At 51.3% G+C, this 26,713-nt stretch overlaps 5 protein-coding genes across 8 annotated transcripts in view; 2 read left to right on the top strand and 3 right to left on the bottom strand.

Moving 5' to 3' along the window:
• The window catches only part of LOC127605692 (aldo-keto reductase family 1 member A1-B-like), a 70,313-nt gene that overhangs the window by 19,427 nt on the left and 24,173 nt on the right, over positions 1 to 26,713 (top strand).
• On the bottom strand, positions 344 to 5,534 carry podn (podocan). 4 transcript variants are annotated; one of them, XR_007963630.1, is made up of 11 exons: positions 5,072 to 5,507; positions 4,899 to 4,992; positions 4,201 to 4,265; positions 3,998 to 4,107; positions 3,773 to 3,929; positions 3,589 to 3,704; positions 3,307 to 3,520; positions 2,664 to 3,107; positions 2,047 to 2,195; positions 885 to 1,116; positions 344 to 851 (listed from the first exon to the last, which is right to left on the bottom strand). XR_007963630.1 is itself a non-coding variant. In XM_052073417.1 (10 exons), exons 1-10 carry the CDS (start codon positions 5,462 to 5,464, stop codon positions 969 to 971), a joined length of 1,890 nt encoding a protein of 629 aa, XP_051929377.1. In that variant the 5' UTR covers positions 5,465 to 5,507; the 3' UTR covers positions 344 to 968. The 4 variants fall into 4 exon arrangements, 3 of the variants coding, with proteins under 3 accessions (XP_051929377.1, XP_051929379.1, XP_051929378.1); XM_052073417.1 differs by having other exon boundaries at positions 344 to 1,116; XM_052073419.1 differs by lacking the exon at positions 344 to 851 and having other exon boundaries at positions 953 to 1,142; positions 5,072 to 5,520.
• Positions 11,173 to 13,092, bottom strand: scp2b (sterol carrier protein 2b). The gene is made up of 5 exons (XM_052073516.1): positions 12,623 to 13,092; positions 12,231 to 12,321; positions 12,034 to 12,163; positions 11,845 to 11,924; positions 11,173 to 11,689 (listed from the first exon to the last, which is right to left on the bottom strand). The coding sequence occupies exons 1-5, from the start codon at positions 12,649 to 12,651 to the stop codon at positions 11,594 to 11,596; spliced, it is 426 nt and encodes a 141-aa protein (XP_051929476.1). The 5' UTR covers positions 12,652 to 13,092; the 3' UTR covers positions 11,173 to 11,593.
• LOC127606161 (carnitine O-palmitoyltransferase 2, mitochondrial-like) lies at positions 14,037 to 21,702 on the top strand. The gene is given in 15 exon segments (XM_052074244.1): positions 14,037 to 14,062; positions 14,657 to 14,692; positions 14,819 to 14,925; positions 15,212 to 15,668; positions 16,016 to 16,185; positions 16,188 to 16,236; positions 16,238 to 16,344; positions 17,195 to 17,563; positions 18,426 to 18,516; positions 18,778 to 18,989; positions 19,527 to 19,787; positions 19,946 to 20,047; positions 20,406 to 20,511; positions 20,608 to 20,692; positions 20,875 to 21,702. Coding segments are annotated over 8 exon segments (1,281 nt in total). The 3' UTR covers positions 17,524 to 17,563; positions 18,426 to 18,516; positions 18,778 to 18,989; positions 19,527 to 19,787; positions 19,946 to 20,047; positions 20,406 to 20,511; positions 20,608 to 20,692; positions 20,875 to 21,702.
• Positions 23,107 to 24,589, bottom strand: LOC127605707 (alpha-2-HS-glycoprotein-like). The gene is given in 8 exon segments (XM_052073486.1): positions 23,107 to 23,250; positions 23,324 to 23,404; positions 23,529 to 23,636; positions 23,722 to 23,891; positions 23,998 to 24,082; positions 24,154 to 24,182; positions 24,185 to 24,257; positions 24,334 to 24,589. Coding segments are annotated over 8 exon segments (897 nt in total). The 5' UTR covers positions 24,541 to 24,589.

Here is a 26,713-nt window from a genome sequence, read left to right as displayed (position 1 = left end):
CCTCCCACATTCCTAAAACATGCACGGTAGGTGAAAGGAACATTGTCCCTCGGTGTGAGTGTGGGCGCGGATGTGGTCGTTTGTCTACGTGTGCGTCCTGCAATTGGCCGGCAACCGATTCGGGGTGTACCCCGCCTACTGGCCGAAGACTGCCGGGAGGGGCTCCGGCATGCCCGCAACCCACGTCAGGATAAACGAGTTTTGTCAGATCATGGATGGTCGGATGGATGGTCAAATGGCTTTTTATTTATTTTTTATTTTTTTTTTGAAGATCACAGCACTTGCTAGACATGAGGTAGCCGTCGGCATTTTGGGAATACACTGATGCATATACAGTATGTCATGAGTTTTGATGTGAATGGTTTTATTTTTATATTTTGTATAAGCCTCAATACAAAAGGAGCATTTTTATGGACAATGCTTGCAAGGAGCTGCTGTAGGCCACAGCTTACGCTCGGATGCTCACATGCAGATTAGCGCGCCTGATGTCAGGCCTCGCCCATTGAATGTGCAATTGTGATCCTTTCTCAATCAGGTTTATTTGTCTACATATGGTGCCGTTTTTCTGCATTCTATTTTGCACCCCCCCCCCCCCCCCCAAAATTATTTTCATGGCAACTATACCTAGCGTCAACTGTTTGCAGCCAGGTGAGCAAATAATGTGAGTTCACTGTAATTTGTGCTTTTAATGCAAGTAAACAGAGTGATGAGCTCGGTGGGGGTACTGTTGTAACATTGCAGTCGCTCATATCGCGTTAAAAAAAAAACAAGTGCAAGTGCGTGGCAGCGGTAAGTTGCCGTGTTGTTTATATCCTGCCAAACAAAAGCAAAGGCACAATACGTGATATACAGTTCATGCGAATGCATCCACCTCCACGTAGACATCGAACCAGCCCAAGCTAACTTTCATCCGGTATCCCGCACCAGGAATGTCTCGGGAGCGCCTCGCCGCTTCAAGTCCCGCAAAGTCACTCGGGCTGCTCGTCCTCCTGCTCCTCCTCCTCCTCGTCGCCGTCAGCGCCCGTTCCCGCGCCGCCGCCGATGTCCAGCACCTGGAGCTGGCTCAGGTGAGCCAGCGAGCTCTCATCCACCGCTGACGCCGACAGACGGTTGAACCTTCCGAGTCATGTCAGACGCATAAGCTGTCGTTCGTATAATAGACGGGAGGACGGCAGCCGGCCATACGAGCAAAAGTGTTGGGACACTTTAGCCGGCAGACGCATAGCTGCGGCTCTTTAGCGATGCCGGAATGAGGTTGCTACACTTTTGTTTGGGTCGGGAGGGGGTCACTTCCTAGTGTCCAAACGCCACTGATTCTTCATCATTTCCATTTCTTGCAATTATCCCAAAACATCTGGACAAACTCATCGCGTTTTCTTCCAATTCCGCTTCCTGTAGGTGTCCCAATACTTTTGTCACGACGCCAGATTTTTGGGGCTTGTATTTATTTCATGCAGGTGTCGCTATACTCTTGTCCAAACACTTTTTTTCTCTCACTTTTCACTTCCCTTGATCCAAACTTGACACTTTTTTCACTCTTCACTTCCTGTCGGTATCCTCATACAATTCTCACTTACTCTACTTTTTTGTATGTCCTGTGGATGTACTTTGATCTCAACGAGATATTTTCATCACTTTTCCATGTCGCAAAACTTGACCCAGAGGCGATCTCCCTCCCCCCATTTTTCAATTGACCAATAATGGAGCAACGCATGTGGACCGATCACATTCATCGACGATTTATCCTCGACAAAATGGACTTATTGAGACACTTTGAGTTGCAGTCGTGGAAGAAGTCGACCCATCTTCCTTTGTCTGTATTGCGCTGACTCTCGGTCGTCGTGATGGGCATCACAGAAGGAGCGGCGCAATGAATTTGATTGCGGCCTTCTCTCGCCGGGTGCCGGCTTTTCACTTGCTGACATTGGATTTATCTTGATGACGCTGCGTTTTTACGAAGTGCTCAAACCACCCAAAGCACTGGTGTTTGGGAGGCATAGTCACGCGGTGATCGTTGTGAATGGTTTCATGCGGGCGTGGACTTACCGCAGGTATATCCCTTTGAGATTGGGAGTGCCTTCAAAGGCGGAGACAGGAATGCTGGCGATACGGTTCCTCTGGAGGTAGAGGTACTCCAACGACTCAGGCAGGTCGGCCGGGACGTGCGACAGCAAGTTGCTGGACAGGTCCAATGTCTACAAGGATCATCAGAGAAACCACAACAAAAGCCTTGCGACTCTGCCATTTTTGGCCATTGTTCTGCGCAAAAGGGGAGAGCACAAAGCCAGGACTGCGGTGTGAAGCTTTTCACACCGAGTACCCCACAATACCTTTTGTCAGCTCGCTGCGGTGAAAGCATTTGTCGGCTGCCAACATCTACTTGCTGTAAAAGGTACAGACATGGAATGGGGGGGGGGGGGGGTAGCGGTGGCGGTGATTGTTTTCTGAATTTTTGCAGTTGTGTGAAGAGGAGAGGCGGAAACCTGGGACCGAGTTCTGAAGCTTCGATTATAGCAGGGCCGTCCAACCTTTTTGGACCAAAGACCAACTGTACTTTTCAAGCAGCCAATTTAGCGCTTCACAAGGGCTAAGGCAGCTGTGTAGATAACAGGGACTGCCCAATCATGTCCAGTGTTGCCCCCCCCTCACCAATTGACACTCACCGTGAGCGCACCGAGCTCCATCCAGGCCCCCTGGTAGACTGAGTTCAGCCTGAGCTGGTTCTCGCTGAGGATGAGCTTCTGCAGCTTGCCCATGCCCGTCAGCGCTCCGTCCGGGATGGAGGCCAGCCGGTTGTTCTTCACCTCCAACACCTTCAGGCTCCGAGGGAGGCCGACGGGCAGCGAGTGCAGCGCGTTGCCTGACAGGTGCAGCGTCTCCAGGAGGCGCAGCTTGCGGAAGGCGTCGCGGTGCAGCTTGGCATTGCTCAGCTGGTTGTAGCTGAGGTTGAGCTCGGTCAGCGTGTAGAGGAGTGCCAGGTCGTTGCGGCCGATTTCCGAGATGGCGTTGTGGAGCAGCATGAGGGTCTTGGCCCGCCGCGGCAGACCACGCGGAACGCGCTCCAGCTGGTTGTTGTACATGTGAAGTGTGTGCAGCTTCTTCAGGCCCTAGGAGGGAACGGAGCGAAACCCAGTGGAGGAGGCGGCGCAACTCCGATCGCGGCAGTGGGAGGAAGCCGGGTGCGCGAGTCCCACGCTGCCGTCGGCAAAATCGAACTCATCAATGGCGGTCCGGCCTAGATTTCAAGTCGCGTCTGCGACCCGGGCCATGCGATTGGCATTCCTCCCACCCCCGGCTCAAGTTTACCTGGAAGGCGGAAGGGTGGATGAAGCGCGAGCGCAGCTTGTTGTTGTGCAGCAGGAGGTACTGCAGGTTGCGCACGGAACCGAGGGCGTCCGCCGGGATGCTGCGGATGGAGTTCTTCTCGAGGTGCAGCAACACCAGGTTGCGAGGCAGACCTTTGGGCACCACACTCAGGTTGTTGTTGGACAAGTCCAAGCACTCCAGGCTGTTGAGGTGGCTGGAAGACACCGGGACACCATCAGACCGCGCCTCTCCCGGGAGGCCGTGGCCGCGCCGCGCCCAGACCTGAAGGTCTCGTTGTCCATGCCGTCGTTGCTCAGGAGGTTGTTTTGCAGGTAAAGCTCCCGCAGATTCCGCAAGCTGTCGAAGGCTCCGTCCGGGATTTTCTCCAGCTTGTTGCTCTGTGAAGGGACACAGCGACGTCAGTGCGGCTCTCTCCGCCAATGACAGAAGGCGTCCTGCCGGCGACCTTCAGGTGAAGGCGGTACAGGCTGGGGGGCAGGTTCTTTGGTACGGTCCGCAGGAAGTTGCTGGACATGGTGAGGATCTCCAGGTTGTCGGAAGCGTTGAACATGCCTTCGGGAAGCCCGCCGTCCGTCAACTTGTTGTTGTGGAGATAGACGGACCTGGAAACATTTTGGTTTGCGGGCGTCAGGGGCACCGTCGGACCAGACCTTGATGAAGAGGAACGCACTTCAGGTGGGGCTTGTAGCCAAACGTGTACGGGAAGATCTTGGTCAGCTGATTGGCGGCAAAGTCGGCACTGACCAACGATGGCGGCAAGGCTTTGGGTGCCGAGGTGAGCTGAAAGAATGAGAGGACTCCTACGTCAAGTGGCTGAGGAGAGGACCGGACCACGCTGCGCGCGGTGCAAAGGGGAACTTCGCTTGCAACTACCTGGTTGTTGGCCAGGTACAAATACGCCAGCTCTTCTAACATCTCAAAACCTTCGTCTTCCAAGCCTGCAAAGAGAGCATCGAGTCGTTGCCTTCAAGGTTTCCACTTCTCACAGCCGCTTTCTACTGCAATTCTCCTCATGAGGATTGCGGCCGAGGTCCATAAGTCGCTGTGTCTGTCCGTCAGTCAGTCAGTCAGTCAACGACTTGGAGTAGCCATCCATTTCATTCAATGGCTACTCAGCTGGTGGTCAATCAGTCAGTCAATTAGTCAGCCTGGTCAGTAACCCTCCCCTAAGCTTACCTAGCTAATCAGTTGGTAGGGAGGTAGGTGAGCTCGGTCCATCTACTGGTCAGTCGCTTCGTTGCTTTCGAAGCCAGTTGGTTTGTCAGTTCGCCGGTGACGTTGCTAATAAATTGTCAGTTAGGTGGCGGGTCGGTCGCTTCATGAGTTAGTCGCTCCTTTGCTGGTTGTTGAGTTGGTCAGTGGGTTTGATGCTCGATAGGCATTTCTTTCCGAGGTTCTTTTTCATTTTCAGATGTGACATTCCACTCTCATTGGGAGCAAGGCAGTGGTGCACCAGATCCGACAGATGGTGTTGTGCTGTGTCAGTTTAGATCTGCTTTGTAACGTGCACTACTGCCACTTACTGGACTGGTGTGGAATGGGAAGTCATCATTTCAGTGTAAATTCCTGACCGTCTGTTGTGAGCCAGTTGTTCTGCAGGTTGAGGGTCTCGAGCAGATGCAGGTGTGACAGGTGCTCCGCCCGTATCGCCTCGATTTTGTTGTTCTGCGGTGGGGCGGGGGGGACAAAAGACAGTCGGTGGTTCTGCCCACAGGCGCAGGTAGCTATGCTGACGGGTTTGCACCTGTAGCGCCAGCTGGCGAGTGGTCGCCGGCAGCCCCGCGGGGAAATCCGTGAGGTCCACTCCGGCGCAGTCCACCGCCCCCTCGGCCGTGCAGCTGCAGTCCGCCGGGCATTGGCCGGGGTCCGGCTTGGCCGCGGCGATCTCCGGTGGCCCGATCGGCTCCTCCCCCCGTGCTCTCGCCGAGATCTGGCCCAGGACCAGCAGTCCGGCCAGCGCCAGCACAGCGCTGGCTGTCCGCGGGATGGAATGCTCGGGAAAGGCCATGCTCGCCACACGGGGCCCCTGTTTGTTCAACATACTTTGCTGGAAACCCAACTTTTTTTCTTTTTTTTTTGTCGTCCAACAAGACTCGTGTTCATGGGAATCATCTACGCGGTATGCTGATATCCACATCCTGATCCTGACTCACTGACTCCAGGCAGGCAGGCAGGCAGGGGGGATTTCCCAACATGCATGACTCCAGAATCATCCCGATTGGCCAAGTATGTTAAAAACATACAAGGAATCTCTATTGATCCCCTACCCCCACACCCCCACCCCTTAAATGTTTTTTTTTTTTTTAATTAGTCATTATAAGTTGCAGGCCGAGTTTTATTGGCGCGACTGTCCTCAGATGTAAGGAAGCCCTTTTTCACAAATGACAGGCCAGTCATTCCAAATCGATATTTTAGCACCCCAGTTTGAGAAGCACCCATTTAGGAGGTGCGGTGACTGCCCATCACCTTCCATGGCGAAACCGTCGTACTACGTTAACGTGCTCAGATGATTTAAGAAGAGATTGGACCTGTCACAGCATGGCCGTAAACATGCAATCGGCCCCCTTTTGGGACCGTACTTCCGCTTAACACGTGACGTCACAAGCGCGTGACACGCAGGCGCACACAAGACACGAGAAGAAATGGACTGACCCGCGGCGGTAGTCTTGCGGCGGACGTCAGACAAACTTGCGCAAATGCTCCTGTCCGCACGCAGCAGCTCGTCCCATAGCAGCAACAGCAGCAGCGGTCTGACGAGAGCTGCGCAGCCTCCAGATGTCTCTCACACGCACACACAGACACACTACAGAGTGGGCGGGGGGCTCACACACCCCCAAGCCGCCCACCTCACTGGGCAAAGTCGGAGAAGGAGACGTGGACACAGTCCTGTTGATTCAAGCGCTCCTTCTGGAGCCAATGAAAAGTCGGTGCGGTCCATCTTGTCGACAGTTGGACAGGAAAGGCGTGATGGGGATTATTATGGGATGGATGTGATTACGCGGCACATAGTGTGTACCATTAGTCACAGCGCCCCGCTGCACGCTGAGAAGCTCACGCCATTATTATAAGGCCCATTTTTTGCCTTTTCGAGCCGTTGTTTTGAACCCACGTAGCCTGCGGGAGCGACCCACCGTGGGAACACCCCACGAAGCAAAGTAACAAACGGGCATGATCGTGACCCTTTTCATTCTTGTTTTCGCTTCCGTCGGTCGTCACTCGGTCTTTGAATTTGATCCTTGTCAGTTGGTCGGCTGATGGGCACATGGATGGTCGCACTCTTTGCTTTGTCCATTTCTGAGCCAGTTGGTCGCACGGGTTGGGAGAGCACCGCTTACAAGCCTGCGAAAATTGTCGCCTGTCAGGGTTGGGCCACTGAACGCTGCAGCATCGGTTGTTGTTTGGCCAATGGTGCTGCTGAAAATCGGATCGGAACTGCGGGGATCATCCGGCCCGAGCTCGGGCTCCCAGTCGATGGCTGCTCTGGCTCCGTCATTTGCGGCCCCGCGTGCGGATTCACGCCTCAAACAACAAGGCGTGCGGCGGAACACTTGATGCCGTTGTACGATTGTCAATCTTTGACGATGACCATAAAAAAATTTGTACGAGACTTTCAAACATCGCTTGAAATGTCACCTAGACAAATGATAAACTCTGGAATACGTCGCTAATTCGACTCGAAGAAAAAAAAAGAACCAAAACATTTTGGCACAGACAGAAATTCCACCAAAGGTTTCTCGCCGTTTGGTCAAATCCGCAACAATGAATCGTGGGTCATCTGCTTGGGCCGAGGTTTGCAAAGAGGACGCAAAAGCGGGCGATGCGGCAGAGACCCGGGGCGAGCCGTAACACACTCGCGACGTCAAAGGGAACGCGCAAGCGAGGTGCACAAAGGCGCAAGTGCATCTGACGTCTCTGCCTGCACGCGCGTCTGAACCAACGCTCGACGCCAGAAGGGAGGAAGACCAGCGTGGCTTATTAGTGCTGCTGGCTCTGTCAAGTCGGCGCCAGACCAATCGCTGACGTGTTGCGTAACGCACAATGTTACACAACTTGATGATTTATCATCTTTGTCTGTGGCGGAGTCGCAGGAAAGCGTTTTTCTGATTAGAAACAGATCTCAGGATGATGCAAGACAAGCTCAATCGCAAACATGTCGCCGCTGTTACATTTCGCCAGTCGCACCGTTTGTAAAAAGACAACTTTTCCATCTCGGTTGCCCGTTTTGGAATTACTTTGTCAATTGTTAGTTTTGGCAGCCAGCCGGTCAGTTTGTCAGTTGGCTGGTTGCCCGCTCGATCGGGGGCCACGTGAGCCGATTCACATGGCCGTTTGTCGGTGGGCCGGTCCGTTCGTCCGCGACTCACTTGGCCAGTCGGCGCAGCTGGTCGACTGGTCCTCAGATTCGTATGCCCGTCGTTTGATGGTCCCGGTCAGTCATTGGCCTGGCAGGTCCATTTCATAACTAGGTCGATTGGTTTGCAGGTGACGACGTGGCTTGGCCATGAGCTCGTCTGTCACTCGGTCACTTAGTCAATTAGTCGGCCACTGAGCGAGTCGGTTGGTTTCTCAGCCCGGCGAGTTGGTCGGCGAATTGGTGGGAGGAAAGCGGAGTGCCCGGAGAAAAGACGCGCAGGCACCCGGACAACTCCGCACGGGAAGGCCGCAGCCGCAATCGTCCCTGTGGCACGGAGCCGACGCGCCGCCTCAAAACAACCAGCCGCGATACGTTTCTTCGATTGCTGATTCGTATCAACGAATCTCAAGAGCACTTGGAAACAGTCCTTCATACCTTGGTCACATCTGGCCGGGTGACCGGAACGCACTTTACCGTGGAGTCAGCCAATCCTCCACGAAGCGTATCGGGTCGGTCTAGAACGCTGCCGCTGGCCTCTTTGCTGGCCTCCCTCGCTGCCCATCATATTCGGGCTTTGGCTTTGGACTTGGCCCGAGACTTGATTTTGAGTTGGACGGTTTTTGTGCTTTCGACCGTCTTGGTTGTTCTTTTGTTTGTCGATCGAATTCTATTTGCCCCACGTACAGCACTTTGTGTACCGCGGTGGATATTTACAAGTGCTCAAGAAACACACTGGAGACTTGAGTTGACAAACGCATGTCGACATCGTAAGCCGCTTTGATTTGTATTCATTGTGTGTGACCAGAAAAATTAGTTGAGTGTCCAAAGTCGGCCCCCAAAAATATTTCTGCGGCTGTTTACTGTCTGTGTCAACAGCAACTGTGGAGGCCACTTCACGGATCAAGAGCAGCAAGGGGATGGTTCAAGAAAAACAACCCAAAGCAGAATTCCAGTGAAACCACACCAGTGTCCAAAGTGGCGCACTTCCAGACGACCGCGGTTACTTGCTCAACTTGAATGCCGACGCTGGGAAAGCAAACTGAGCGATTCAGTGAGTGACACACACACACACAATCCAAAAAACTGCAGGTGATCTTACAAATGTGGGGATGTGAACATGTTGCGGTGTGTCCTCCGCACACTCTCACACCCTTTTTTGTTGTTATGACACAAATCCCGCTGGGCTCCAACACGAGTAATCCCGATGTGAGCACCGAGCAGAAAACTGGGTCACGTCAACAACACGAGTGCAGCGAGCGTGGCAATCTGGAAGCTTGTTTCAAAAACTGGCATGCAGAAGTGGCTCAAAACACATCAAATTCTTTCTTGTGACGAACCATTCGGTGTGAGCTACAAAAAAAAAACAAGCACCATCGCCCGCGTTGTCTAAGAGAGCCGAAAAAAACGTCCTGATGATCAAAGGTGGAAAGGACGTAAATTAATACGCCGCTCTGAAACGAAAAACACGTGTCGAAGACCATCTCTGAGGCCCTCCTGCCTGCCTGAGGTGAGAGGAGGGCTGCAAATGTGCAAGCCTCGAGAGGCTCAGCTGGCCCAAGTTACTACGATTTGTAAAAAAGCAGGTCAACTCATCGTTTGGCTGAAGAAAGTCATACAGTCCTGCTCAGTCCCGCAAGACATCTTCCTTAAGTACGACAACTGCTGGCCCCGCCAAAACAGAATGGAGGGGGGCGGGGGCTTAATTGACTCTTTTTAACAAGTCATTCTTCAAAGAACGCTGAAATTTCATCTGTGCTGTTACACATACGTACAGCACATTTGACAATAAAATTGTATACAATTCAATAAACATGCTATCCACAACATAGGCACACACACATATAGAGAGAGAATTTTTACATTGTCATTTTTTATGTGTATGTATATATATATATATATATATATATATATATATATATATATATATATATATATATATATATATATATATATATATATAGACACTAAGGGTGTGGAAAATAATCGATGTTAATCGATACATCGATGCGCACGTCCGCGATCCGAGTGCATCGGCTCATTCACTGGGTACGACGCGATTGACGGGTGAAATCGCGATTCATCACGATGCATTGATGGGTATCGGTGAAATCGCGATTCATCACGATGCATTGATGGGTATCGGTAAAATCCGATTCAATCGCCGTTTTATTCATGTTAAACGTCACATATCTGCCCTTTCCTAGGCGCAATGAATGCACCATCATTGCTTTGCGTTTTGTGTTGAATACGGACGGTAGCCGTGCGTCACATACAGTCCAGTACACAACTAGCGAAACATTATGGAAGTTAGCGTACGCGGCAGCAAGGAAACTACTATATTTAATGCAGCCGCAACATTCAAATCTTATGTTTGGAAATACTACGGCTTCGAAAAGAAAGACGGAAAGCTTGATAAAACCTCCGTAATTTGCAAGGAATGTCGCACTAAGAAGCCATACAACGGCAGCACCACAAATATGCAGACCCACTTAAACCGATGTCACCAGATCACCGACAAGTTTCCCTCCCGCTTCCCCGCCCAGTTCCTCGTCGGACACCGGAGAAACTCTTGGTAAACCAGGTCAGGATCAGAAAAAAATTGCCTCTTATTTTGGGAGTCCCCTTGCAACTCACTGTGACCGCGCAATGGCTATAACTAAGGCCACTGCTTATTTCATATGCAAAGACCTCCAGCCTTAGCGTGGTGGACAACGAGGATTTCAGACAGCTCGTGCACGTTTTGGAACCCAGGTATAAAACACCAGACAGGTCTGTGTTCACTTACAAACATATTCCCGTACAACAAAGTGAGAAGTGAGATTACTGTGTCGCTGAACAGTGCGCAAAGAGTTGCACTTACAGTGGATGGGTGGACATCTTGCGCTAGAGATTCATATACATATATATATTATTATTATATTTCATATAAGACACTCAGTGAGAATAGTCTGTTTGTATTTACACTACAGCAACAGCTGTGAGTCTCAGGTGCCAAATTGTTTACATTTTCTTTGCACAAAACCCAATTGTGAAAGGGCTTAAATAAGTTGTTTTACAAGTTCTACTGTTTATAAGGAATAAAGTGGTATCCTTTTTGTAATACCATACTGAATTCCATCTTTTTAAAAGCTTTTTTTCTTTGCTTATTTGCATCATGTTTAATTGCACAATATCGCAACAAATTGCATTGTATCGTATCGGATCGCATTGATTTGAACTTAATGTGTATCGAATCGTATCGCATCGTGACGACGGTGAAACGTATCGCATCGTATCGCCAGAAAATTCCATGTATCGTTTAAGTATCGCATCGCTGGCAGTGGATCGTGATGTGTATCGAATCGTCCTCAGTGCTGAGATTCACATCCCTAATAGACACACGCAGACATACGTGACTGTACAGTAATAGCTAGTTTATTTTCTCAATAGATAAAAAGCTGTAAAATAGCGACCATAGTAGGGTTGCAATTGTTAATGAATCAGATTCAAAGCACTTTTATTCACTTTATTGCAAAGAGGACATGATTCCAAATGGCTGGCGCATAAAATGCAAAAGCATGCATTCCGACGGCGTTAGCAAGTTGGTCGCAGTGGCACGCGCCCCTCAGTTTTCTCAAGCGCCGCATCCTCATGAAGGGCCGCGGGCGCGCCGGCAATCACGAGGACGTGCAGGCCGGACTCTTCCATTCACCTCCCGTGCGTGTATTTGAAATCTGTCGGTCCTTGTTTTCCAGAGTACAGTTTGGATGACGATAAAGATGGTCGACACCTTGCAGACAACTGAGGCCCACGTCGTCTATGTACATTTTTTGTTCCCTCCTCAAATGTGGCGGCTTTTATTCAGCTGGTACTCGTGGGACCGGAAGTGGAGTGGAGTCGCGTGACCGCCGTCCCTCCCCCACCTGCGGGCGGCTACAGCTTGGCCTTGGCGGGCTGCAGCTGAAGGTTCTGCAACTTCATAGCCAGGCCCATGTTGCCGGTGATCTTCAGCTTGCCCTGGAAGAAGGCCTGCGCGCAAGCAAAACAAGGCCAGAAAATCGCCCGACAACCAGTAAACGGCCATTTATAGTTGGAGAGCAAAATGTCGACATCTATTATTATTATTTTTTTTGTTAGACGGATAGCTTGACAGCTCTCCATAGTATATATGTCTGCACACAAACCGTCTGAGGGTTGATCTTTCCCGTCATCAAGGCGAGCAGGTCAGAGTCAGACATGGCAATGGTGCAGTCCGCTTTCTTGTCTGCCACACAAAGATTCATTCATGTGTTGTACTTATTTTCGCATTTCGAGTCAAAAGGCCATCTTTACGAGGTCAACAAGGCGGTGGTGGTGAGGGGCGGTGGCGGCACCTGTGTCGTTGTGCACGCATCCTTTGCCGTTCTTGACGTCCACCAACCACGTCGCCTCCTTGCCGTCCGGACCATCCTTCACCTTGAATGCAAACACGCCGCCGATCTTCTTCACATACGCGTCGCCTTCCTGCTCAAACATCAATCACACGTCACATCCTGGAGTGACCGTTGACCTTCACTGCGTTCCTTCTCACTTGCTGCAGCTTCTTGTTGATCTCCTGGAACACGGCGTGAGCCTTGAAGCCCTCCAGCCCATCGCTGGCTCTGCACCACGTGGCCACAATCCTTCACAAAAGCGTTAGGAACAGAAAGAAGCCGATTGCAATGAATTAAATAAAATTACGACTCCTAGTCATGCGCATGCCCACGCAGCACGGAGGGCTGGCACTTGAGTTCCAAGAACCTCACGTCATGCAATGACAACCAAAAATTTCCAACAACTGATTGCAAACCAGTTGGATCGTGACAACTTTTCTAATCACCGAGATCAATTAATACCACCACACTGTACGTAACAAGTGTGTTATAATACAGGTGATTTCGGTGAAGAACACATTCAAGCAATGTGTAACCTCGGCGTTCGTACCTCAGTGGTGGTAGTTGGTGGTCGGGCATTTTGGGGGAAAAACTACGTAATGCTAGCAAGAAGGAGAGTTAGTCAAAAGTCTCTGAAGCCGTCGGCGAACTTTGCTGCCGCAGTGTTTGCTAACTGCGCTTCCGGGTTTGCTCCGCTGTTCGACGGCGCGATAAATCGACGTCAGAGTAAGGTCACGGTCAGCGTAGTTTTCAACAACTGGATTAAGTGGTTTAAATAACGGATAGATGAATTTCGAATGTACGGGGCTCACATTGTCGGGTTGTACTCACCGCGTCGCGATACAATAACGTCCCGCGATGGCGTCATGACGTCTTGGATCAATTTGTTATTGAAAAGACCGAAACTCGATCGACTCGAAATCCACGAGAATGGATCAAAAACCAGGCGCAGCGCGCACAAGAAACGGCAATAATGCAACCTACTGGCCAAAAGGTCGCACTGCGGTGGTCATATGTTGAACTCGTGCTCGTACGAATAAGGTCTAATTTGACGTAATTATTTTATTATTCTATTTAAAGTTTTAAATGTGAGAATTCCGAGTTGACCTTTCACTCATCATCATCGTCATCAGACATGCGTCCATTAAACACCATTGCCAGACTCGATCCAGCCCGTTCCAGTGGGCTTCTGGGCAGCAAGTTTGTAGCTGTTAATGATCTGTCTGCCCGGTCTATTGTCTTGAAATTTAGTACTGCAACTGTTTGTTTTATGATGGCTCACCTATTTGGTTTTTATTTTTGTCATCGTTCTTTTAAAGTTTGATGTGTTTCACTGCGCTATTTTAGAAACCTGCCTAACGTTTATGTTAAATCCGGGGCATTCATTGTTTATTCTTGTGTTGATTAATGTGCACCACCCCCGCCCAAAAACAACAACTCGGACGTGGTCTTCGGAGCATGACGTGTTGCTTTATAAATCACGTGACATGAACGGACTCTTAACTTCCCGAATCTCATTCGTATCCCCCCCTTTTCCCCTCCAAAGTGTGAAGAAAATAGAATTTAAGAAAGAACATAAAATAGGAGTGTCAATGTGGGTAGCGTCCAGTGTGGGAGTCATCTATGTGGCAAAGCTTTGCAACAACGTTATAAAAAGTAACGAAAAGGAGACGTCGCTCGCGAGCAGCCTACGGAAGCCGGTTGCTTGGGCAATTAGCCGTGGTTGCTAAGGAGTTAGCATTCAAGTGACAGTTGTCACGCGTCCTGTGAGTCTCTTTGTTTCAAGCAGGTCTCTTCGTGTGTGTTTTTCCCTCCCTCACGTTATGGCCACTTTGAGGAAACCCGCCGGTCTGATCCATTCGAGGTGGTTATGTTGGGCGCTGAGCAAGCGAAACTACAGCAGCCAAGACGAGACGTCGTCGTCGTCCTCCTCGGAGTATTTGCACAGAAGCCCTGTGCCAACGATGCACTATCAGAAGAGTTTACCAAGGTGAGAACGTCACTTTAGCTCCCCACAAGGTGACACGTTCAACGCTTTCGTTGAGTGTCGGTGAAATTGCACATTGGAAATCACCTAGTGGCCGCTAGAGGGCCACTGGGTGAAAACGACAACAAAAAACATTTTTTGCCTAGCTCAAATTATCCTCATAATGAGGGTAGTTCGAGCGTGTTTTTTTCTCCCCCTCTCCCTCCCTTGTGGTTTATTTCTGACTTCCGGGTTGAGTGAACGCTGGCGCTGCTCAACCCGTATTGTTTTGTGTTTTTTGTTATTGTAAAGTGTCCTTGGGTGTCTTGAAAGGCGCTTGTAAATAAAAGGTATCATTATTATTATTATTATTATTATTTGTACCTTCTCTGTGACATGCCATTACGGAGTTCGCCAGGGGTGCCCCAGTCCGGTCCTCGAACTGCCTGTTTTAGCTCTCTCCTCGGATCATTGTCAGACTTTTGCAAAGCTGGCCGATGAGCCGATCATTTGAATGAATACAATTAAAACGGGCAGGAGAGGGGCTCTCGAGGACCGGACTTGCGCAGGCCAGGTCTAAATGTTACCTTGAAATCGACCTGCTTTTGCCTGGTCCAGGTTGCCCGTTCCTAAACTGGAGGACACCATCAGGAGGTACTTAGCCGCTCAACGGCCTCTTCTGGACTACCGACAATACAGATGGGATCAAATGAAAAACGTCATCAGCATGGACATTTTTGGTGAAAATCCAAATGAAACATCGTCCTTGTTTTCCTTCAGCGACACAGAGAAGGTGGCCCAGGACTTCCTGGCCGGTGAAGGCGAGAGGCTCCAGGAGGAGTAGCTGGCTCAAGACAGAAAAAACAAGCACACCAGCTACATCTCAGGTGATGGTCCAGTGACCCGGGATTGAGAGGAAAGCAATAAACTCCAGTGGTTGAAAAGTGTGGCCTTGTGACCAGGCTTAACTTAACGGATGAGAGTTAGGAATTGATGAGAAGTTGCCGATCAAAATAACGGACAAATTGTCTGTTCATCAGCACTTAAGCCTCATAACGGGAAATATTCTCTGATTTGTATTGCCCAAAGTGGCTGGGGAGAGGAAAGCCTTGGTGTGTTTTTTTTGTAGCCGGCCCCTGACCCCTCACCCGCGCACGCCGGTGTGTGTTTCAGGCCCGTGGTTCAACATGTACCTGTCGGCGCGTGATCCGGTGGTGTTGAACTTCAACCCCTTCATGTCGTTCAACGACGACCCTAAGCTGGTGCGCGCCGGCAACATGGTGTGCTCGGCCGTGCACTTCATGAATACGCTGCGCGCCGGGTTGCTGGAGCCCGAGGTGTTCCATCTGGACGCGGCTCGCAGCGACACGGACGCCTTCAAGAAGCTGATCCGCTCGGCGCCCGCCTGGCTCGCCTGGTATGGCGCCTACATTGTCAACCCCTACCCGCTGGACATGTCGCAGTACTTCCGCCTCTTCAACTCCACGCGCCTGCCGCGTCCGGGCCGGGACCGGCTCGTCACCGACCCCGCGACGTGCCACCTGCTGGTCATGAGGAAGGGCAACATTTATGTCTTTGACGTGCTGGACCGTGACGGCAACATGCTGCACGGCGACGGCGTCAACCGCTGGTAGGCGTGCCAGTAGGCTCCTGCTCCTCATTCCTGAGGCGGTCCGACGCACGAGTTGAACGGCGACTTAGGAACCAAATATTATCCATTCATTTGTTCAGTTTAGGTCCTGCCGCGGGCCTCCGAAAAACAGAGGCTGGGCTGCAAAGGCCCCCCGGGCCGTAGTTTGCACACGGATAGTAGCAGCAGCGTGCCGATGTCAGTATTTCCTCACCTGAAACATGTTTGACTATTGTGCAGAAATGCGCAACGATGAACTACAAACAGAACAAGGTGCCACTAGGATCCGCCCAAATAGAAGCAAAAATGTCCGGAGCACGACAATCCCGTACACAAGTCGACTGACGCGCTGGTCGCGGTTTTCGTGGATGGGCTGCAATGACACGAGTTTTCCCTCAAGTTGGCGGTAAGGAGCGTCTGAAGAAGTCCAAGCTGAGCCCGGACACGGTGGCGTAGCTGGCTTTCCAGATGGCCTTTCTGCGGCAGTACGGCCAGACGGTGGCCACGTACGAGTCGTGCATCACGGCCGCACGGAAACCATCCGCCCCGCCAGCGCCTTCACTAAGCGCGCGCGCCTCCGTCGGCGAGCCCGCCAGACACTCCGCCGACGGGCTGTTGGACATGTTGCGCCAGTGCTCCGCCTACCACGGGCAGCTGAACAAGGAGGCCGCCATGGGTGAGGTTGACCCCCGGCTTTGCAAATTCACTCGCACGCCACTCTGTGGCTCCTCCTGCCGCCCCGCCCCCTCTTGCTGGCGGCTGGGGTTCGTTTGTACGTTGCGATGATTCAAGTTGCTCAGTCGTCTGGGCTTTTGTCCCCCCTTGGCCGGGGTGAGGGACCAAAGGAAGCGTGGCTCCAAGGAGCCCACGGAGGAGGACAAACGTCGCGACGTGTTTCGCCGCACCCGGGTGCGGGCCAGCGGCAGGTGGAGCTCGAAGGCAAGCACCCGGTGGCCTCCAAAGTCGAGGCGGCGCAAGCCCTGAAACCGTTGGCGCAAACCGGTGAGAAGGCTTGCCGTCAAGCTGAAGAAGTCGTCCTCTGGGACCTTTATGGCATGTGGAACTCCTGCGGCTAGCAAGTAGAATATAGCCTTATTTCACAAAGTAGCTGGGGGGCTCTGGGCTTCCCATATGGGGGGCAGCAAAAAGCACTTTGAAGCGGAAAATTGCTTTTGATTGAAAAGATGCAAGCGCACCGAATCCAATGTTTCCACTTGGATCTATACCTTTGTGGGAGAGGCGTCTCCTCCAAGGAAGCGGCACATCGACTTTCCTGACTCGACTTGAAGTTTGCTCCAATATAAGCAAAAGGTCATCGCAGGGCACCGTCTCAAACTGAGCCGCACCACGTGGAACCCAATGCTCATCTCACTGAATCTTGACACTTCCAAATCCAACCGTCCTGGAATTGGTATATGAATGTCAACTTCTTTTGAGTCGAGATGCGCATCGCCGCTTAGTCGGGATGGTCTCTACTGCTCGTCTTTCGGTGTCCCCACATTGACCCCTCCCCGTTTGTTTTTCAGGTCAGGGCTTCGACCGGCACCTCTTCGCCCTGCGCAACCTGTCGGCATCGACCGGGCGTCCGCCGCACGAGCTTTACGCCGACCCCGCCTACGCCGCCATCAACCACAGCATCCTGTCCACCACCACGCTGTCCAGCCCAGCCGTGTGGCCGGGCGGCTTTGCCCCTGTGGTGCCCGACGGCCTGGGCGTGGGCTACGGCGTCCACGACGACTGGATCGGCTGCAACGTCAGAGGCTACCCGGCTCGCAACGTCTCGCGCTTCTTGCGGTGCGTGTAGCGATCCCTCCGGGACATCTTTGCCGTCCTGGACGGGAAGGCGCTCGTGTGACGCTGCCGGCCTTCTTTTTCGAGCTGGCAAACATAATGGGGTAAGTGGAAATCATGTGATCGTATGTCCGGCCACGTTGCCGTGGTTACTGGCAACGAATCATGCCACCCAACGTGTGTGAATAAAATGTATCAATTGATTTGTATAAAAGACTGACAGGCGCAATAAAAAATGAAGCGAAAAGTATGTTCTGTTGATTATGGAAGATTATTGGGGCCACTGTGAGCAGAAAATAAGACAGCACAAGACACCTTGAAGTTTGTGTTGTTTCAAATTTAATGAGACGGAGATATTCCCCCTCAAAAATTCTAGTCTTAAGAGGAGACATGGGAGGGACAAAGGCTCGCTTAAGATTTTCTGGTAAAAGGCCCTTTATGTGGTCAATTTGAGAGTCATCAGTCTACTTTGTCTTATTGTCAAGGTAAATAGGTCATTGTTAAGGAGAAATTTTTGTTGGGTCATTTTGGGGGGGGGGGGTGTTTAAAAACAAATTGTTCTTTTTCAAGATGAGTCGGTTGTTTTCAATTAGTCATATCCCAGAGAAATCTCAGTGTAATTGTGCGGGGGGGGGGGGGGGGGGTATATTTGACAAAGTTGTTTCATTCAGAGGGGGAAAAAAGGGCATTTTCAAAATCTTGCACAAGTGGTCATTTCACAAGAGCGAAGACGGCCAACATGAAGCCTCTCCTCTCCCTAAAACGTTGCTTCTTGGCCCCAAGATACGACTCGGAGGTGCCAAAAGGATATTTTCGATCTTGGGTACGACTTTGGCCCGAGTGCAAAAACTGGTTGGGACGTGAGCTTTTCCACCAATCGCCCAGCCACCACGTGTGCAAAAAGGGGCAAACCTGCAACTCTGTGGGGAAACGCCACCATGCCTTGTCTTGTCTGTGCATTTGCAGGACCAGGATGACGATGCGGTTCCCGCCTTGAACTCCCGCGCTGATGAAAACGGCGGCGACCCGGCGGAGGAGGCTCGTTCTGCAGACACCGGTCCCTTTTTTTTGTTCTTAACGATCCTTTTGTTTGAATCGATTTTTGAAGTACAAATGAATACGAGGTCTCGGAATGGTCCAAAGGTTCAAGCAAATTTGCCTCCTGTAAGACAAAATATCACGTATAGTGCTGACCACTTTTCGGACGAGATCTCATCGTGTTTTTTTCCACACACAGGCGCCACCTTCACACTTGACAGTTCGAAATAGTTCAAAGTAGAGGAAGCGGCAGCGGCGTCGTGACTCCTGTGCACCATAGAAGGAAGCTGTGCGGACCCGAACCCAGCGAGCAGCTCGGGCGCCCTCGCCGACGCCAAGAAGGGCGCCGGGGAGGCGGAGGTGACGCCGGGGACCCACGGGGCGTGTCTGACCCTCGGTGACCATGACCACATCCGCTAGTTCGTCCAGGAGTTCACCTTCCGAGGCCTGCTGCCTCACATAGAGAAGAACATCAGGCAGCTCAATGACCAGGTGCTCGACCCGGGCGCTCAGCTATTATGTAGTCTGCGTTCCCTCCTCCGGGGCTCACCGACACGTTGAACCCGAGAGCTGCTTCTTGGGTACTGAATAGGGCCACCTGTTTGATACGCGCTTGAGGAAATGGCAAACATGCTTTTATTGTGAAACGTCAGCCAGGAAAGCTGCTGCGGGAAAGCTGACGAATTTGCGAGGTTCAGGTTAGTCTTTGAACTGAATCAAACGTTACAAAGAAGAAGAATGGTTGCTCATTCCTGAAAGCTCACGCCAAAATGCACTTGGAAATGCTGCTTGCGCTGTGCGTATCAAGCTGCGAGGGACTCCTCTGGCCCGGTCCCAAATGCGCAAGTGGTCTGCGGCCGCAAAAAGCTTGCGTTGATCCTGGCCAGGCAGGAGGAAAGGAGTGTATCGTTGCAAAGGCGACAACTCTCCTGGTCAATCATCTATCATTGCCGCAGCATGCTCGTCCTCTGTCCTCTTTCCCGACTTGCCAGTCTCTTGCTCAGCGTACATCTTCCTGTCCGTCCGCAGCTGGTGTCCAGAAAAGGTTTGAGCCGCTCTCCGTTCACGGCCACCAAGAAGTGGTTCGGTGGCGGCAAAGCTCCCGAGAAGAGTGTCCTGATTTTCGACCTGTGATGGCAGCTACCCCCCGGAGGCCCTCGAACTGCAGATCAGGAAGATGGGCGACTTGTGCTTCCTGGTGCAGTACTAGAGCTGGCCTACAGCTGCTACCATACGGCCAAGAAGGACTTCCTTTCGGACCAGGCCATGCTCTACGCCGCCGGTGCCCTGGTGAGCGCCACAACGTCCAAGTGTGGGGGGGAGCACGTCGTTGGCAGAGAGTTTTTAGATAAGGGCAAGAGGCAAAAAGATGAATTATATTTGAACGTCCTGTCTGCTTTGGGTTCCTATTGATGCGTCACAAGCTTGGTTCTTTGTGTTCCGTCTAGGAAATGGCGGCAGTGTCTGCCTTTCTGCAGGCTGGAGCCGCGCGACCGTATCCCACGCACTACATGGACACGGCACATCCAGACCTACAGAGACGTCTGCAGGTAGCAAACCACCAGCAGCCGGGTTTTCTTAGGCATTAGGAGTAGTCTTCATATTTTTCTATATACTCTAGCTATCTAGATCTACATATTTACAAATAGATACAATGTGTGGATGTATATGTGTTTAAATATCTAGATGGATGTGTTAGTCTCTCGCAGATTTTCACCTATTGCAGGTTGGTCTTGAACAAATTTTTTTTTACTATGGGAGAAAATTTAGCAAGGATGAGAGATTAGCAAACGGCGAAGGCAAATCACGGTGGGCTCAACGCGGCGTCGCGTCATACTCCTGCGTCCCGCCACGAGTCCGAGGGGCTGTCTTCTTCGTCAGATGATCTTGCGGCTGTGTCCCTCCCAGGAATATGGTGCTGGCCGAGCGCTGCGCTCTTGTCAGCACAGAGATTCTCAAGAGTCAGGGGAAATATTCGGAAGCTGCCACGCTGCTTATCAAAATGACCAGCGAGGTAAGGAATCCTCAAGGTTGTCATCAAGTAGTGTCGCAAAATGAAACGGGCTTCAGTTCCACGCGTGATTACTTTTGCTTTGTCCTTCCTGACCAGGACTCGGACCTGCGCAGCGCTCTGCTGTTGGAGCAGATCCTTCCACATGATCCTGGCGGGTCACCGATTCAGCAAGGCGGGCCAGGTCAGCCACAGATGCAGACACATGAAATCGACTCTAGACGCCAGTTGTGGGACTTTGTACTTGCTAGGCTAAAGGGTCCGAAGGGCTGCGCTTGAGTGCCGCCTGTCAAACATACAAGAACGTGCATGCTAATCTTTCTCTCCTCCTTTGTCGCCTGTGCATTTTTTTCCGCTCTTTTGTAGTTCAGAGCGGAGCGAGTGCGCATATGGCTTCGCTTGGGTGGGCCAGACTCGCCGCCGGCTGTCGCTTTGTCCCCGTCAGACACGTCACCTTGAGCCTGCGAGCCTGCTTCCTCGCTCCCGGCGTCTACAATATCAACACGCATGGCGTGTGCGCCGCGTCAAGACCGCGACAGCGCCACCCAGGCGGAGGTTGCGCAGCACAGCGCCGAACCGGCGCTTACCGTCATCGCAGACAGCGGCCATTGACCTTGCCGTGGCGCGCGCCACAAAGACAAAAGAAGAGACCAACATGACGGAAGCGGCAGGGAAGGAACGATGACTTCCTGGATGTTCATCAGGAGCTTCTTTGTTTTACAACAAACTGTAGCACCCGCGTGTCTGTGTATGCGTGTGTATAGTCTGTACATGTTGATGTGCGTGGGTGTAATGGTATGCGTGCCTGGCTGCATTTGACTGTGGATGAATGTGTGTGCCAGAGGCGCCACCAGAGGGCAGCATCAGAAGTCCCATCAGGTCTCCTCAAGGTGCATTCGACTTCCTGCTCGCATCTTGGAAGTTGGAGGGTGAAGAAAACCGTCAAGAAAACGCAACCGAGGCATGTCTTAATTGTTTGACACTCCCAAATGGAACCTGCAGTCATGTGGTCAGCGCTCGTGTCCGAGCGTGGCAAACTCTGAAAGAATGCACAGAGGGTGCTGGCTATCAGATTTGTTTTTTAGAAGTTCTCAACACGGGTGTGACGACACTAACGTCTGTGTTTATACTGTACGATATTTATAACACATCATGTATATAGAAAATAAATCCCAACTAATTCTCCACTGACAATCTGCTTCATGTTTTGAGAGGAAGGCCGACGTGATGACAAAATCAGGAGGCGGAGAGGTGCCCCACCAACCACGGAGATAAATGTGGGCTAACAATCATCCCGTTGTGGGTGAAATCAAAGGGAAGCCATAATATGCTGCCAAATGCTCTAATACATGAAAGGGGCTGGCATGCTCAATAATATGAGCACTGAGTGTGAGTTAATTATGAACCTTTCACATTTTATATATTAATGTGGCGGACGGCAGGCTTGTCGCGACCTTCACGCTGTCCTCGCCGCATGTGACCAAGGAAAGCAAAGATTGAGGCGCCACCAAGCCAAGAAGAGCCAAAGCGCAACACGGCACCACAGCCAACGGGTGAACCGCCATCTTGAACAGAACACGTCAGTCTAAAGCTCGGGCACGGGCCTTCAGCAGGCTGAGGATCTCGGCGACCAATCGCAGAGGACAACCAACTGACACCTGACTGCTAATTGGCGCTGGGCCGGCTTTCTATCGGTCACCATGGCGACCCCTCTTTTGCCACAGCTGAGCCAAGGAAATGAACCGGGCTCTGATTAGGAAAAAGATCCTTTTCTGAGTGAAACGTTTTTTTTGTAAAGACAGCATCAAGGTCTACTTTCTTTTCAGAAGGAAATAACACCCCCGAACAACATTCATTCATTCATCTTCCGAGCCGCTTGATCCTCACTAGGGTCGCGGGGGGTGCTGGAGCCTATCCCAGCTGTCTTCGGGCGGTAGGCGGGGGACACCCTGAATCGGTTGCCAGCCAATCGCAGCCCTGAACAACAGAAAATAGCAAATTGGAAAATAACCCATTCCCCCCTCTTAATGAATAGTCTTTAAAAGCTAAAAAAAAAAAATCTGACCCTCCAAGTGATCCCAAACATTGATTTGACATACTTGAGGGGGGGGGGGGATCAAAAACAAATTCAGACTTCTGAAAATTTCAGTTTTGATATTTCACTCGAGTTGTCAGATGTGTGCTCATGCATGACAGCTAAAGTTGCAATTGAGGTGAAAAAATCCAATAAATTGCAATGGGGGTGGGTAGGCTGTATGAACCCTAAAATAATGCAAACACTGAAAACATAAGCTGGTTGAAAAACTGTTTTCTCCCAAATTAAAAAAAAAATTAAGCCAGACCTGCATACAGGCGGGGCTCACCTTTAAAAGCATATTTCCAGTTAGGGGGTGGGGGAGAGAATCAGGTGGCATCAAACGCAGCACACTTCCTGGTACCCTCTCCTTATCCTGGAGTTTCAAACTCTCAGCCCCATGCCGAGTGGAAAAATAAGGGTGGAGCTGGTCAAGAAATAGTTGCCCAACCCTTTGGGTTAGAGTGCAATGTACCTTAAAAAAACCCAAAACACAAGTTGAGCAGCGTGAAGTTTTTTTTATTTCACTTCAGCGGGAAAGGACAAATGTGGTGGAGGGACGGCTCGGGACTCTTCAGCCTGTCCTTACAAACGCAAGCTTCTGGACTTTGGTGGAACAGGGGCCTGCAAACGGGCTCCGGCTCACCAGCTGGGAGGGACTCCAAATTCTGTGGAGACCCGAGAGGAACGGTGATGCGCTCCACCGCCTAAACGGATGCGGTGCTGTAGCTGCAGACTTACCTTGGGCGGGTACGTTTCGCACTTGAGTTCTCCTACTCGTCTGTGGGAATTGTAATAGGAGGTTCGGCAGTAGACGTGATACTTAAAGGAGAGAGGAAAAAAATCCCGCCGGGTCAAGAATCAATTGCCAGAAAGCCGCCAAGCGTGGCAAAACTTATGCAACCCCCGTGGAAGAAAGCCAGTCAAGCAGCAAGTTGCAACTCACAGCTCGGTCGGGGCAGCGAGGCGAGCAGGCGGCGAAAGTGGCCGCGGCCTCCCAGGGACACGTGGTCTCTACCAGGGCGAACTTGAGCTGGGTGATGGTGCCGATGGTCTGTCACAGGAGAGCGAGCGAACGTTTAGAAGGAAGGCGGACACCAGGCGCCAATCCAAACAAACACTCGACAAAGGATCTTCACCACACTCGTGAGCCGAGCCACTTCCAGCAAGGCGAAGTAATTGGGCCGCTCACTCTCCCGGTTGAACTTGAGCACCGCGTCCCGCACGGCGCCGACGCCCGTCGGGTCATCCAGAGGCAACAGCTTGGGGCACGACGGACAAATCAGCAACAGCTCCTCGTCGGACGGCTCTGCAAACAAGGTGGCGGCGGCAGCGGTGCCCAAGCTTCGCCATCAGCTCTCATCAGAAACAAAGCATTTCACAGACAAGCACCAAAGCAGCGGGGCTCTCACGACCTGGTCGGGTGGTGCATTCGTGGCGGGTGACTTTGGCCGCGCCCCACATGACCCAAAACTCCACGCTGCAGATGGCCACCGCGCCCTGAGCCACCCAAAAACAACACTGTTAGCACATCAGACAGAAGCGAGCGGCAGGACCCAAAGGACGCTCACCCGCTCATTCTGCCGCCACAGCTCGCACAGGGCTTGGGGTTGCTGAAGTGACATTTGGTCTGCAGCAGCTTCACGTTGATGTCAATATGGCAACCTCCCGAGACCTGCGTGGGCAGAGCCGCCAGACGAGCGCATCTCGATCATCTCCCAAGGAGCGGCTCGGCCGGCCGACTTGCTCACCTGCCGGTATTTGCTGCCCTGCACCTCGTGCAGCCGCAACTTGAAGCCGTGCTTGTGATGTCGGTTGACGTGCCGGACGACCATGCCGGTCGCCGCCTTCACGCTGTCCTCGCCGCACGTGACCGAAGAAGGCAAAGACTGAGGCTTCACCAAGCCTGGAAGAGCCAAAGCGCACGGCAGCGCAGCAGCCAATAGACGAGCCGCCATTCTAACCGGTGACGAAGGGTTGCAAATTGAAAATCAAGCCTTTCTGCTTGGCTCTCGACGAAGGCGGACACTTTTTGCTTAGCTCCCCTGCCCTCCCACCTCTTTTTCCCTGCTCGCCACTTAGTCTTTTGTGCTGTCTTTGTCCAACTTTTTTTCCCGAGCCTCCTACCGTGTTTTCATCCGAAGAACTAACCATGGAATTAGTTGGCTGGTCTCTCGATGTAATCGACAAAATTTTTTCCACGAAAAGAGCGGGCAGTGCGGAGCCTGCTTGCCCTCCGGGGACACTTGCTGCCGGATACGCCCTGGATCCGTGGAGAAAGTGGAGACCGGTGTGCCTGACAGTACTGTCCGTGGAGGATGTGGAAGACATCTACATCATTGGCCTTTTGATAACAGGTATGCTGCTGTTTGATGTTGGCAGCTTTCTGTTCTATCGCAAAATTCGACCGACGGGAGAGGCTGTATTGGAAGTGAAGAAGCTGTCGGTCACTCTGGATGGCTTGGCGCGAATGTCCAACACTCAGACTCGAGCGGTGACTGAGCTCAGCCGCAATATTGTTGCGACTTTGCGGTTTTGGAGCGACTCCGCGCGATTGAAAATACCATGGAGACGTTGGAATCCACGCTGCGAAAGAATTTTCGGATCTGAATGATTGGCGCCAGTGAGGAGATACAGACCAAGGACTCAAAGCTGTCTGGAATTGTTGGCAGCCGTCTCTACAAAACAAACAACGCTATTTGGCATTTTCCCCTGGATGGAAATACGCATGGAGTCTAGGGCCCCCACCACCACCCCACTCCTTCTCGGCCATGGACTGATAAGCCGGGACTGTCTTCGTGATGAGCAGACCTCGACGAAGCAGCTATGATCTGTACACGCATACACGTACACGACTGGACAAGCATACGCGCATACACATCCTTGTTATCACCGTCTTCATCGCTCCGATTCTTTTCCCCCCGTGACGTGGTTCGATAATGCGGAGCGCAACGGGGATCGTGCAGCTGGTCATTTTTCGGCCGCGTCGCGGTTACCCCCCCCCCCCCTTCCCCCTTCCCATTTATCCTCTCCCTTATACATGTTATGTCTTGTAACTTGTTGTAACTGTCATATGCTTATTCACGTGCTAGGGTCTTTTTTTTTTATCATGGACTTAAATTATCCTCGGAAGAGTATAGTTCGAGCGTGTTTTTTTTCCCCTCTCCCTACCCTGCGTTTTTCCTTTCTGAATTCTGATTGTAATTTCCCCATTGCGGGACAAATAAAGGATATCTTAATCTTAAATTGAACACGGCGCGCTTACAACCTCCTGCGCGGGCTTTAAAGCAGGCTGAGGCACTCCGGCGACCAATGGCAGAGGAACACGAAGGGCTGACACCTGGCTGCTCATTAGCGCCGGGCTGGCTTTTAATCAGTCACCATGGCATGCCTCTTTTGCCTTTGATCAGATATATTTTTGAGGAAAAAATATGTCATTGTTTAAAAAAAGGGGGGGGGGGGTGATTATTTTTCTATTTTCGCATTTTTTTGGGGGTGGGGGGGAACATTTTACAGCTCTTGAGGAATGTGTTTTTCAATAAAAAAAATAACTCGGAGAAATAAATATTTCTGGAAATTCAACCTGTGACTTTTGATGAATCACTAATTATTGTGTTTTTTTTAATCAATCAAAAAACACATTTTATTTTCCATAACTTTATGTAACCAGGTGAACCTTACGTCGTGAAGGCTTCCTTGTTTAACAAATGTAGCACTGTCACTTTAAGAGCCACACTAGATCAAAACACGCGGGAACATATGCAGCGTGTGAGAATCAGACCAGTAAGGGTGACATGCACGTGAAGGAGGGTAGTCGCTGAACTGTGCCCACTGCTTGTCCCAACTTCATACACCCATGATCGTCGTCGTAACCCTGGCGATATTCAGGTAATTGGTAACTACTTTACCATGACGCATGTTAGGTGTTAATTTTGGACAGATGATTAATTAGTTGAATGGTATTTGTAGAGCACAATATCTGGAGTGGTTTGGTTTGGAGTTTGAAATCTACCACGAGTGAGTCGTGTGATCAGCTGTACAGCGTAAGTGTTCGCAATGTTATAAGATGTAAAAATTTTTTTTGACTGTGAAATTATATGAACTGTGTTATCTGTTCTTTAGAGGGGAGAT

Source organism: Hippocampus zosterae, chromosome 8 (genome assembly GCF_025434085.1).
Source record: "Hippocampus zosterae strain Florida chromosome 8, ASM2543408v3, whole genome shotgun sequence".
Lineage (NCBI taxonomy): Eukaryota > Metazoa > Chordata > Actinopteri > Syngnathiformes > Syngnathidae > Hippocampus > Hippocampus zosterae.
Note: the sequence above shows the minus strand (reverse complement) of the source record. Positions and strands in the feature narration are given on the sequence as shown.